This window comes from Durio zibethinus, chromosome 12 (genome assembly GCF_047325235.1).
Source record: "Durio zibethinus cultivar Kanyao isolate XHJ-2024 chromosome 12, ASM4732523v1, whole genome shotgun sequence".
NCBI classification, from domain to species: Eukaryota; Viridiplantae; Streptophyta; class Magnoliopsida; order Malvales; family Malvaceae; genus Durio; species Durio zibethinus.
In genome coordinates, this window is record NC_143173.1 from 11,661,530 (window position 1) to 11,676,046 (window position 14,517).

At 31.1% G+C, this 14,517-nt stretch overlaps 2 protein-coding genes across 2 annotated transcripts; both read right to left on the reverse strand.

Moving 5' to 3' along the window:
* Positions 1–3,575: 3,575 nt before the first annotated feature.
* Positions 3,576–7,536, reverse strand: LOC111296130 (uncharacterized). Its single transcript, XM_022890209.2, has 9 exons — positions 7,474–7,536; positions 6,204–6,410; positions 5,807–5,874; positions 5,155–5,208; positions 4,627–4,887; positions 4,475–4,537; positions 4,201–4,269; positions 4,068–4,113; positions 3,576–3,849 (listed from the first exon to the last, which is right to left on the reverse strand). Exons 1-9 carry the CDS (start codon positions 7,505–7,507, stop codon positions 3,788–3,790), a joined length of 864 nt encoding a protein of 287 aa, XP_022745944.2. The 5' UTR covers positions 7,508–7,536; the 3' UTR covers positions 3,576–3,787.
* A 1,888-nt stretch (positions 7,537–9,424) lies between these two features.
* Positions 9,425–11,246, reverse strand: LOC111296542 (neuronal PAS domain protein). Its single transcript, XM_022890910.2, has 2 exons — positions 10,295–11,246; positions 9,425–10,203 (listed from the first exon to the last, which is right to left on the reverse strand). The coding sequence occupies exons 1-2, from the start codon at positions 11,152–11,154 to the stop codon at positions 9,564–9,566; spliced, it is 1,500 nt and encodes a 499-aa protein (XP_022746645.1). The 5' UTR covers positions 11,155–11,246; the 3' UTR covers positions 9,425–9,563.
* Positions 11,247–14,517: the final 3,271 nt, after the last annotated feature.

Consider the following 14,517-nt stretch of genomic DNA (forward strand, 5'->3'; position numbering starts at 1 on the left):
CATCCCATGAGTACCAAGGATGTTACTTTCATTGGGACATTTTCTTGGTTTCATGTCTGGAATAATTCAAGGCATTCCCATGTCTCCAAGTTTGAAAAGAAACAATAATTTCTGCTTAAACATCAATAATTTTTTGTTGGCAAACAAGGGCCAGCTTGCTTTGTTCTAATTACTGAATATTTTTAATGATTGTATCAACAATCAACAGCCTGTTTTCTTTTGGCTTGGCAAGCGATTGAAAGTCGTATATGTATTTTTTTGATAATCAATCACCAGTAATTTTATATTTTGCATTGACCAAACTTTCTCTTTTTTAATTAGTTGTAGTTTATAGAATTTCACCTTGTAATGTTTCGTGGTTTTAAACAAGATGAAATGGACTGGTTTGATTTTGACAAAGTCAAAAGTAAAACAATATTCACAATTGAAAACTTAAATATATTATGATGCAATCATATTTTTTATAATATCTGTTAGTGTCGAGTTTTGAATTGAGAATTAGAGCTTTGAAATCACAAGAAAGAAAAAGAAAGTGACTATGGGTAAAGGTAAAGTTGTTTTTTATGTTTGCATTCTAATGATCAAATTAGAAATTAAACAAGAAAAGACAAAAGAAAAGAAAAATATGAAAATATGAAAAAATATAGATTAGATAAATAGTATATAAATGGTTTTATTTATAAGCAAAGATAAAAAATTTATAAGATAAAATAATGATATAATCGAACTGACATCACACTATATATATCATATCAATTCAAAAGTAAAAAATGGACTTACCTACTTGCTATAAGTCTATAATAAAATAAAAGTTCAATTTACTCTCTAAACCTAAAAGTACTCCTAACAATTTTTTTTTCCTCCTAAAGGTTCAAATGTTTATCTCTAGTTAAAAATAAATAAAATCTATCTATAGTTTACTAAGTTACGAGGATATGACAATAATGCAAGTCATGGGTTTATTAGATGTGACCCGAAGAAGCAACTAGTAAACAATTTTCTAATACTTCCACCTCACCCAAAGAAGAGTATAATTTTCATTTTGGGCCAAACCCATATCATAGTTTAATTGCTTGAAGATACTCGATTAATTTTATACAACCAGTTTTTTTAGTTAAGAGGGCACAATTTGACATAAAAAAAGAAGTTATAAATTAAAATTCGAATAAGTTTTATTCAGAATCTTATATTAACATTTTGGTTATGGGTGATTAATTGATTGATGGGTGCTATAGTTGCATTTTTAAGGAAGTTCCTCTTATATTCTCCCAACAACAAAAGTTGTCAGCTTGCAAGATTCTTAATTGGCAAATTCTTTTGCTGTTAGGGAACCTCACTTTTTTAGGACAAGTATCCTTAAACGCTTACCCTTTTCAGCTACTTCCCACAAACTTCCTTCTCAGCCTGTCCTTCAACTTAATGAAACTTCTACCCAACTTTCCCATTTCACATGATGTTCTTCCTCTCAAATTCTTCAATAAAATACTATTCTCAGGCTTCAACCGCGTGAAATTCTCATCAAACTAATGATTCACAAAAGTCAAGTCACCGTCAAAACGCACCGCGTTCACATCTGCAGATACCCACACGCTTGCTTAACCCGCTGACTCTCTTTTTTTCTTCCTCTCTAAAGTCTAAATCTCTATATATAAATGACTAATTGTCATACCCTAAGTTCCCAACTCGAAATTTCAAGCATTCACATTTCATAGGTCCAGGATTTACTCAATCACTCTTGTCTTAGAAACAGAATATGGACATCACTTCTTTCACATTTCTTGGTCCGGAAGATAATTATTATAATATCAGCAGCCCCTGGTTCCAGGAGGTTGACAACGGATTCAATAAAAAGCGTAAAAAGGAAGACGAATCCTTGGGCGGGGGTGGCAATGACAATGGATTCTTCAATGAAGAAGAGTTGAAGAAGAGTGGGTATGGAGATATCCTTGCCTCTTTGTTGTTATTAGAAGAAGAAGCAAAGGAAGAGCAAGATCAGAGGATAACTGAATCCCAACAAGACAAAGTTTTGTTCGAGTCCAATCACAAAAGAAAAGTTGAAGCAATGAATGAATATTATAATCAGCTTCAACAGGATTTTTCTGAAGTTGATCATTTGGATAGTTTAAATATAAAACGAGCGAGGAAATCAGCCTCTGCTTTGGCCGCTACTGTTGCAACAACAGCAGGGGATGACAATGTCAATGTGGGCAATGAGACGAGTAGTGGTTCGGGTCAGCAGAGGAGATTATGGGTGAAGGATCGATCAAAGGACTGGTGGGATCGTTGTAACCATCCGGATTTTCCAGAGGAAGAGTTCCGAAAGGCGTTTCGGATGAGTAAAGCTACGTTTGGAATGATATGCAAGGAGTTGGAGCCTGTGGTGATGAAAAAGAATACCATGTTGAGGGATGCAATCCCTGTTCGGCAGCGAGTGGCTGTTTGTATTTGGAGGTTGGCTACAGGGGAGCCACTTAGGCTGGTTTCGAAACGGTTTGGCGTGGGAATTTCAACTTGTCATAAGCTGGTACTGGAGGTATGTTCAGCTATAAAAACCGTTTTGATGCCCAAGTTTCTTCAATGGCCTGATGAAAACAAAATGAAAGAAATTAAGGAAGCATTCGCGTCAATGTCAGGGGTTCCTAATGTAGGAGGTTCAATGTACACAACTCATGTGCCAATTATAGCACCTAAGGTTAACGTAGCAGCATATTTCAATAGAAGGCATACGGAGAGGAATCAGAAGCCTTCTTACTCGATTACAGTCCAAGGGGTAGTCGATCAGAAAGGGATTTTTACAGATGTATGTATTGGATGGCCTGGTTCAATGCATGATGATCAGGTGTTGGAGAAGTCCGCTTTGTACCAGAGGGCTAATAAAGGGTGTTTGAAGGATGTTTCAATTGTTGGGAATTCCGGGTACCCTTTGATGGATTGGGCTTTGGTTCCTTACACCCACCAGAATTTGACTTGGGCTCAGCATGGTTTCAATGAAAAAATTGGTGGGATTCAAAACGTTGCTAAGGAGGCATTTACGAGATTAAAAGGGAGGTGGTCTTGCTTGCATAAGAGAACTGAAGTAAAGCTCCAGGAGTTGCCAATCGTGATTGGGGCTTGCTGTGTTTTGCATAACATTTGTCAGATGAGCAGTGAGGAGATGGAACCTGAACTACAGTTTCAGCTTTTTGATGATGAGAGGATACCTGAGAATAACTTGAGGTCTGCGAATGCTGTGCTTGCCAGGGATCACATTGCACACAACCTGTTACACCATAGCCTTGGAGGAACTGGTTTTCTCTAGTGTTTTGAGAATCATGTCAGCTATACACCTTTAATACTTTTTGAGACCCCAAAATCTTCCAACAACAGCACACATTGCAACCATTCATCATGTAGAAAGGAAGTGGTAGGAAAGAAAATAATAATTTAATGATGCGCCACGATGAAACCTAACATTTAGTTCATCATTAAATTATTATTATTATTTAACATTTAATATGTATGAGAAAACAATAATTTAGTAATGAGCTATTGTGATACTTAAAACATATAGTTCAATAATAATTGATGCACACCTCTTAAAGAGTAAGGTCAATATTTTTTTTCCAAATAAAAAAAAAACCATGTTATCACCTTGTTAATGATCTCCTCCAACAAAATGATTGTCTGAGCATTGCAACAAATATCTAAAAGCTAAGCATACAAAAGATTTAACTGATACAATTGATAAGCCTCTCCTCATTCTATAATATATGCTTAAACAATAACTATTCCATTGTTTCATGGGAGTTCAACTGACTTCATGAAATGATGGCAAGACAGCAATTAGTGGGTCTCCATAGCCAATAGCATCTGTGCAACACAGTTGAAACAATGGCAGAGTTCATATATCAGACATGTTGTAGAACCATCCACAATGTTTCAAGAAAACTTGTCTGAACTCAACTATCATGAAAACTAAAAGCTGTAAATTGGCCAGGTCTTATAAACCAACAAAGCAAGGACTCTAAAACATTCATCCTTCTCCTAGTAACAAACATAACAATATAAAATGCAAAAAGACATTATACCTCCATCATCAACGAGAAGCTTCAAGACTTCGCCAGCAACATTTGACTGTAAACAAATCAATGACACACACCATTAGACACCTACTTAATAAAGAAAAACCATAACTAACAAATAAAAATAATTTGAATTCACCTGAACAGGAAGTTCAGTACCAAATTGATCCAAGAATGCTATCACTTGTCCTTCTTCGATCGAATCACCCTGGAAGGAAAAACTTACTGCATTAATTCTTTTGGGGAAAGGCCATTAGTATCTCCTATAATTTAGCTCCTAGACAGTGCAGGTAACAATACACCTTGACAGATGAAAAAATTTGAAACACATGGAAACACAAATATTTAGAAAAAAGATAGGCTAATTAACAACTTGACAAATCTCCATTATTTAATCAGACAGGAACTACTACCTCCTGGAAGATGGGAGGTAGCTTCTTTCCTTTCACTGTTTTACCCCTTCGGAATGTGCCAACCTGTAGTAAAGTGATGGTAGTTGTAAGGACAGAGTTCCAAACAAATAAAAAAGAGATCATAGCACTTTCTCCTGATAAACAGCACATACCATCGGAGAAGGTACTAGAACATAGTTATTAGATCCAGAAGCTTCCAAGGCAGCTAACTTGTATGACTTCCTAAAGGCAACATTTATAAATGGAGTAGGCTTCTCTGAAGAAAGTTTTGGTGGTGAAGGAGGTGAGGTGACAGCAGCTGATTCATTCATTGGTCTAGTTGGGATTGGTGGAGCTGTTGTAGGTGAAATGTTGGACAAGGGAGCTTTTGTGGCACCAACATTCCGTTTCATATGCATTTCAAAGTCTCCAATCTGTCACAAAGCAACAGATAACCTGTTTGAAAAAATATTTTGGGAAAATGCAACATTCTTAAAAGGAAACTAAAAACCTACACTGGCTAGCTTCATTACATTCATTCAATGATCAAATGAGAAACATGGAAGGTTTCATCACTTATGATTTTCACATAAGTGCAAAGACATATCTTTACACGAAATTTCAGGTTAATCATTGAGCAGGGAGAATAAGTTTAGCAGAAGTATGCAAGCATATCTCATGGCAAGAGAAAAGGAAGTAACCTTCATTTTCAGCTCAGCAACCTCAGTCTCATCACACACCTCCAGTACCAAAGCCTAACAGTTTAAACAATTAATATGTTAGTTATCTAGCCAATTAGAATCAAATGAAAGATTTTGTTAGATAAATATGAAAGGAGCAAAAGGTACATCGAAAGAATGATAAACATAAGAAAATAAGTGAAAAGAAGACTCATCAAGAAGAAAACAGCCATAAACATGGTAGAAACAACTTAACAGTAACATAAAGATAGAAATATGCATTCCCAAAGCAGAATACTTGATATACAGAAAACCGGATTAGTATATTTTCAAGGCACTTGAAGCATTGCCCCAAAGGTACATGGTTTTGTTAACGTTCAAAACACAGAATAATTTAAAGATAGTATTTCAGTCACAAAGTTTGTTTAACTCCTAGCAGTATTACTAATTTTTAGGTCCAAATGAGGCAGATACCAATATTAAGCTAAAAAACATAAATCAAGTTGTTTAGAATCTAAGAAACAATGATGAACCAACTTGAAAACATAAATGCAATCACAGAAAAGAAAACATTATATATCATTTTATAGCACCAATAAACTTTTCTCAAAAAGAATCGAGCGATGACAATCAAGAATGGAAAAGGGACTCAATTTGAAAATTTAATCGTCACCTCAAATCCATTTGGAAAAGTTGCATTCCGTGAAGTTTTCTTCTCCAATGAGCCTTGTGTGCTGCTATCTAACGGAATGATGGCAACCATAATTAACAACTTTTAGCATGCAACAAGCAGAAAATATGCTAAGGCTATAATGTAATTACAAAATAAATGCATTTAAAAAAACCATCTTGCTTTCAGTATTTTTACAAAAATGTGATTTTGCTGTCTATAACTAGATAAATCAGTAACGAGTGAAGAGCTATGCCAGAACAGATTGAAAACTCAAATGCAACAGTGATTAGTATTAGCACTGTCCCTTGGTTGAATTGCAGTTAAACTACAATTAACAAATTTAAGGAAAACGAGGACCATCAGACAAATTTTTAATCAGAAGTCAATATAAACTCACCTTTTAACATGGATGAAACAGAAGCTTCAGGTGTCTTCACACATGATATTAGAGTTACATTTCGTCTTGCAGAAGAATTGTTCTTCCCGCCAAACATCAAGCCAGCGACACATGATTTTCTTGAAGTGGGCCAGCAGCCAGAATACATATGAATGGTACTGGGCCTTTCAAGTGAGCAATGTGTTGGTGAAATAGCACCTACAGAATCTAAAATTTTAATAACAGCATATCAGCTTTCAATGGCAAATAAATCCACATATTCAATATTTAAATTCATAAAATTACATACACACAACAATAATTGCTAATGTAAAGAAATTCAAAAACAATATGATGAGAAATGGATGCCAACAAAGCACCAGCAAAGCCAACATCGGATCATGTTATCAGTACCAAGGATATCACAAAATAAATGCAGTAGAAGAAACATGATTTACAAAGTATCTCAACCAAAAAACTCCATAAACCAAGTAATAAAACATTCCTAACGCTGAAACTGTTCAACATCCATTGATTCTGTTGTGTGAAGGTTAGAGGAAAAGATAGTTCACTTGGCAATTTAAGAATGAAATTCAGCACCGTCTTTTTGCCTTTCAGTTTTTCCTTTTTTTATATGGAGAGGGCATTGGGATATTGAAAAGCTTAAAACAATCTATGAAAGAGATCATTTTCCGACTTTTCCAAGCAATATCCTCCAAATTTTCAAAAAACAAAAAAAAAAAACCCTTAGAATAGGATAATATGCCAATCTTATATTTCTAACCAAATAAAGAAACTGAAATATAAGCCATTTCTAAAAGAGCTTCCAAAATTAGCTTCAGCTAGATAACTACAAACACCCAAAGATACCTTCTTTTCTTCCTTTTTTTTCTTTTCTGAATATTGATTATCTAAGAATGACCCAAGCATGATCCCAAAAACCGAAACTTTGATACAAATCATAGTAAGCTAACTTAACATTCTCGATTGATATTCATAGCATGAAAACTAAAGGCAGATATTTTGCATTTTCTTGAGCTAATTTCAATTTTCTAAACGCCGAAAGCTATATAATTTACACTAAATTGTCAAAAATTCCAAAAAATAAAGACAATTAATAGATCAGAAACAGATATAAAACACTCAAAAACGATTAAAAAATGTAACCGTTTATTCAACGATTGGAAACATCAATAAGCTCTCTTATCGTTCCTTTTCTCTATCTGTTTCCAATGAAACTACACAAAACTCAATCAAACAAGCGAAATACGAGAGAGAGAGAGAGAGGTACAGTGAAAAGATAGGAGAGCGGCGGAGGACTCCATTGGAAGAGACGGAGAGGATTTGGATCGGCAATGAGGGGCCAGAGACAGACGGAAGATATAGTGGAAAAAGCAGGGGCAAAATCGAGAAAAGTATGTGATAAAAGAGCAGCTTCGAAATGTCCGCCCCTTTGTCCTCAGTTTCTCCACCCAAGCTGGAAGCTAAAAGCTTGTATCCCTCTAACGTGCGCGAAGGTGTTGCTCGCCTCGTGCTTACGTGGCAGCTCCTTCGAAATTTTATTAATCAATCTGGTAAGTGAGCCCATTGACTTTGGACCAGCTCAATGCTTCTGCTTTGGTAACCCCAAACTGTTGCCCAATATAAGTCTTTTTTAGCAGCCGAAAATGGAACTTCGCCCATTGATGGAAGTCTTTATCTGGGGAATAATCGATCCAAGCTCAGTCGATATGGTTAAAAACTCAAGTTTCATTCGAAATTTATTATTTAAAATTCAGTTTAAATTTAATTAAATTTTAAATTTAAATTTAATTCGAAAATAAAAATTAAATTATTCAAATTCATTTAATTATATTCACTTATCAAATAAAAAAAAACTTAATTTTCATGTTTAACTTCAAATTCGATAATTTATATTTGAATTTAAGTTTAAATTCATATATAAAAGTAAAATAATATTTTTTTAACTAAAATATATTAAAACATAAATACTCAATAAAGAATCATAAGTTACTTGAATCAAATATTAAAAAACTCAAACTTGATTCATTCAATAAATTAAATTAGTCGAATTTGAGTTTAACCCAACATTAATTAAATTCGTATAATTTATGAATGCTGATATATTTTTTACGCTCTTAATCTTGACGGTTTAACAAATGCTTCTGTTTTTCTTCTTTTATCATTTTTATCCGGCCATGATTCTAAATGATGGGTGGAAAAGAACAAAAACAAGATTTTGTATAAATTTTTCCTAGAATGAGAATTTAATATGTTTATTATATTATTATTATTATTATTATTATTATTACAAAATGTAGTATAATTTTACTTCTATACTTCGATTATTTAGAAGAGAACATAGTTTTCACATCATGATCCATTTGTTAGCATGTAATAACCTAATGAATTTAAAGGAAAAAAGTAGAGATAATTGGTTATTTTAAAACAACACAAGAGGATAGGAAAATCTGACCACTTCCCAGTTTCCTCACTATTAATCTTCAATATTAGTTGTAATTTTATTAAGGAATAAAGGTAAAAAAGGCTTCTAAATTAAAATTAAAAAATCATCTAAGTTTTTATTTTTTTTCAAACAATTAAACCTTTAAATATTTATTTTCATTGATTGATCTCTTCTTAGAGAAAAAATGGCTAGCTATTTTTGTTCAATAGAGAATTAATTAAGTAAAAATAGATATTTAAGAGTTCAATTGAATAAAAATAAATATTTAAAAATTTAATTGATTCGAAATAAAAAATTTATAATTTAATTTATTGTAATAAAATGTTAGAAATTTAAATAATTATCTATTCGAAATTGAAGAATTTGATCACTTCCCAATTTCCATACTATTAAATAACCTTCAATATCATCAATAGCCACTTTATTAAGACAAAAGGGTCAAAAAAGCCTCTAAACTAAAATTTAAAAATCATCCAAATTTTATTATTTTTTAATCAATTAAACCATCAAATATTTATTTTTATCGATTGAGCCCTTCTTAGAAGAAAAATAATTATCAATTTTCATCTAATCAAGGATTTAATTAAATAAAAATAAATGTTTAAAAATTTAACTAATTTAAAATAAAAAATTCAGAACTTAATTGATTGCAATAAAATGTTAATACTTAAATGATTAATAAAGTTTTATTTGAAGGTTTTTTAGACCCCTATGCCTTTTATTTACTAGCAATAGAATACAAATTGCATAAGAAAACATAAACATTTAGATAAATTGCATAAGATAACATAAACATTTAGATGCTAACTCAATAAAAGGGGGGAGGTGAATAGAAAAGAAGCTTGGGAGTTGAGAACAAGAAGTTATTATATATTCATGGCCCTTTTATCAGTTAATGTTTAATCTGTTTGTAATTAAGAAATGTTGAGATGAAAGATTTCTCCGAATTCCAGCCTTCTAGTTTCATTGTAAAATGTTCTATGTTTATTAGGCCAATATGTTAACCAAATCCAACCTCTGATTTCCCATTCCATCGTCTTTCCCATAGCACTCTTGTCAACCTTCCACCAAATTTTTTCTCCGTATTCATCCCCCGCAAAAATCACCCCTCCTTGCCTGGTGAAAGGCCTGTAAACACTAGAGTACCGATCTTTGAACCAAGCCTTGGGATTGATCAAAGCAAATTTTGAAGGCTTTGAGGACACCACCTCCCTTCCATCCACGCTGTCATGAAGAAACCAATTCAATGCCCCGCTGTAGCCGTTTACAGATAGCTCAAATTTCCATGGCTTCATGCTCATTGTCATGGTCTCCCCGACTGAAACCTTTAGTCCCAAGAACGAGTTTGGAGGATCAAATGAGCTTTCTATGCCTCTCTCCATTTCTATTTCTCTTTCTGGGTTCTCTGTAGATTTGCTTACTGAAACACTTAATATATTGGACTGAATAGTTGGAGTCACTTGCAATGATACTCGTGAAGGGAAATGTTTATCATCTGCCCCAACTCCTCGTTCGTTCATTAGAGTCTCATTTAAAAGCCGAATAATATTGCATCTGCAATTGCACATATAGGATAATATAATACCACATCAGGCTTATAATTCAATCCAAATTTTTTTGAATAATGAAAACTAGATGTGCTTGCCTTATGTTATCAATGTTCACCATGACATTTATCCATTTTTCTTGAACTATGACCTTGTAATTGAACTGGATAACCCCTTCAAGCTGGTGGTAATTAAGGGAGAACAGCAGCCTCTCATCAACAGAATGATTGCTTGAATTTTCTATATCCATGGCTATGACAGGACAATATAGTTGAACTTTCCATAAACCAAATGTTGCAAGTGCATAAGAAAACATGGGTGATGGTGTCTTCACCAGGGTGCGGTGTGTAGCTTGAAGCTCTATGATCCAATTAGTGATGGCAAGGTTTATGGACCGCATCCATTGCTCCTCCAAGTTTGATCCCAGGAGTTTCATCAGCAATTTTGAAGCTTCCCTCAATTGAGAACTTGTTAGTTCTTTCTTGAGAGTGTTGAGACATGATGAACGGAGATCAACAGGAGCTTCATAGATGCAAATAAGAAGTGCAAGAGTGAGAAATGGAAGATTAAAGATGTCTTTGAAACCAGAAATGGATTCGAGCTTCGGAAACCTGATCAAGCAGTTGTTCTTGTTTGAGCCATAGCTTAGAACATCTTTAATAACATTGATCATGAGGCAGGAAATGGCTTCTTCATCTAATAGTTTTGAACGCTTGGAGCTGATGTTTAAGGGTTTTGAGGCCCAAAGTGGAACGGGGACACTGAAATCAGCAATTATGGAGATGGAAATTGTTGAAGAATGAAGGTTTTTGGACACAGACAGGTTGAGGGATGGATAGGATGAACATGAAGAAGAAGAAGAACATATACAAATAGACATGGAATTTGCTTTCCATTGAGCAATTGGAGGAAGATTTTGAATCCAGGTAAACACATCAGGATTGCAGCAGGATGCCATTGATCTTTTAATTTTGTTTTGTCTATGAACAATTCATATGGATGATCTCTTTATTTAAAGGCAATACATGCAAAACTAAGATTCTTATGGGGAAGGAAAGTCAAAAAAAAAACAAGGGAATCAATGCTTGGTTAGATAGAAGAATATAGATCTGCCCTTTTGTATAGAGAAAGCAACTCTCTTTCAAGTTGGATAATTTTACAAGGAAATTTGTCACTTCAAGATTCCTATCATTATTGGCTTAATGATGATTGTATAATGAAAAAGAGAAGAAAAAGACTTTGTTTGGATGATAACAATGAAATGAATATTATCTGGCAAGTTAGAGACATGTCATACATCCAAGATTTATTTTTAAGTAGAGTTGTTTTTTTTTTTTTTCTTAATTTAGGGTTTAATTTAATTGATCAATATAATTTTTTTTATTTTTAAATTGTAATTTCTTTTATATAAAAAATATTATTTTCTAAAAACTTATAAAAGAGTAATTCAATTCATAAAGAAGTTTTTTTTTTTTTTTTTTTTGTCAATTTGGATTTAATCTAGAGCAAACATGAAGATAGTACTCTTAAAATACTTTTAAATAAAATTCTGAATGCATCATATCCACATAGTAGAATTCGTCCTTAAATCGTTCACGATGGGATTAAGCTTAATTTTGCATTAGAAAATGTTGTTCTCTTGAATAAACATGAAGATAGTAATTACTTGTAAAACATGATCTGATAAATTAAGTAACAAAACATTTTGAAAATGGAAGCAAGCATTTGGTGTTGAATTCCAATTTAATTCCCGAAGGAGCAGGGACATCAACGGTAGAGTATGAGGTGGATAAAGCAATTTTTATTTTCATCTTCGATTTTTATATTACATTTATCCTGCACCATATCTAAAAAATATTTTAAATTTATTCATAATCTCATCTTTATAAAGATATTTAATGAATACAAATAATTTTCGTACTTGTCATTTATTTTTTAAAAAATAAAAAAATAAATTTATTTTTTATTTTTATCTTACATATTTATATAATTTCTTATAAATATATTTTAAAATGAAAATACATCAATTCTAATTATTCGAATAGTAATTTATATTATTTAACAAAAAATTATTTATTAAATATATATACGACATGAATATAAATATGAAATGAATGTTATATTATTTATTCTCGTCTTTATATCTTATAAAAAATTTAAAATCATATATATCTCTATTTGTATATTCAATATATAATATTTATTGTTATTCAAATAAAAAAATTAAATTTCTTATTAAATATGAATAAAATTAATATTTCTACCAAAGAAACTTGTAGACCTAAAAGTAGTTAGGACGGAAGAATCATTGTTTGCTTAGATAAGAAGATTATAGTTAAAGCGATGAAGTGTAAATAATGCTTTTGGAGCTCATGCACTCTATATTGGGATTTTCAAAACGTGTAGGAAAGAATATAGTATATTTTTTGTTGTTAAAATAAGCAAATTCAAGTGGAAAATGGCTGATGCTCTAAATTAAAGTTCTAGTCACTTGGCTTTAAAGCCTATTTGTTCTTTTCCGTCACCACTCAATAAGTTGTTTTACCAATTTTTTCAAAGTATTTATAATAATAAATTCTAATTTAATTTGTTTATATAATTATTTTTAATAGATTTCATAATTTAAAACATGACACGATTATATAATACAAATATATGATACGAAAGTTACACGATTTAAGATCCTAATAATAATTATATTTAAATTTAATAAAATAAAAAATATATTTTATATTTTAATATCGACACGAATTATTATATATAATTTTTATATAAAATATGATATAAATACATAATTTTTAATGTTTTATGTGACACAAATACATAAATTGTCAAATTTAATTTTTATGATGTTAATAGTTTTAGAATAAATTTTAGCTATGTAACTCTTTTATATTTAGATTACGATATTCTTTGTAAAAAATAATTAAGTGATAATGAAAGTTTAGATAAAGATGTTAAACTAATTAACCTTTGACCCATCTATTTTTATTATTTTTTTTATTAATATCTATCCAGGTTAAGGAAACAAAATATGGTTTCAACTATAAAAAAAAAAGAAAAAGAAAAAGAATCAAAATTGCCTAATTAATATGAACCTTTTGTACCTGAAGATAAAAAATGAAATTTGGCAAAATTTTGACCCTTTTTGGTTTTTTCATAATTGTAAATAAAGTATACATTTAATTAAATTGTATAATTATACAAGAAAATTTATGAGTTCCAAAATTCCTTATTTTGTGATTGAGACTAACCCCATCTGCCAAATTAATTTCAATCATAATTGCCGCATTAGAGTTTTTTTGTTGAAAAAAAAAAAGGCTAGATAACTTGCAAAGTATCCCTTCTTTATACACATTAGGTCCGTGTATAGATAGATACGGTTCTTTGTCTGTTATTAAGGATTTAGATATTTATTCGGATTTTTATTTGTCTATTTTTTTAAATGAAATTTTGATTTAGTGATAAGTAAAAAGGTTTTAAGTTTAAATCATACTGTATATTGATTTAGTTATTTAATTGTATTTTAGTTTGCTAATATTAATTTGATATGATGTAATTAACTAATTATAGCAACTGTTGGGATGCGGATCTAATCACATTTTGCAGCAGGTTATTTAATGTGTATATTTTCTACCTAGTTATATCGATTGATCTGACCAAATTGAATAGCATATTTTTTAGATTTGCAGTCGGAGGAAATTCATGTGGAAATAAATTGCTTCACTAAGAATATAATTAAGGTGTACTCGAATTGATTTAAATTAATATTTTGAGAATTTTGAATTTAAATTTAATTTTTAATTTATAATTTAAAGTTTGATTCAAATTTAATTAAATTTTAAATTTAATTTTTATTTAAAATAAATATTGAATTAATCAAATTCAATTGATTATTATTTTTTTATTAAATAAAAAATAAATTTAATTTTTATATTTAATTTTAAACTTAATTATTTATATTAAACTCAAACTCAAATTTATATATACATATAATATTAAAATATTTTTTTATTAAAATAATAAAAATTAAAATTAAAATATAAAATTTCGATTAAACTTCATAACTATTTAAATTATATATTTAAAAATTTAAACTTAATTCGCCCAATTAATCAAATTATTTGATCACGAACTTGACTCGTCAATGTTGATTAGGAAAACAGCTTCAGCAACAGAAACGAAACACAAAAAGACTCAAATCACTCAATTGGGTCCAAAATGTGCTATAAAGTAGAGATTTCCGCTAACTGTCCGGGCCCACTCGAAACTCTTCATCCACACCGTCAACCTCAACAGATGAATCATTACTCAAGTCAAG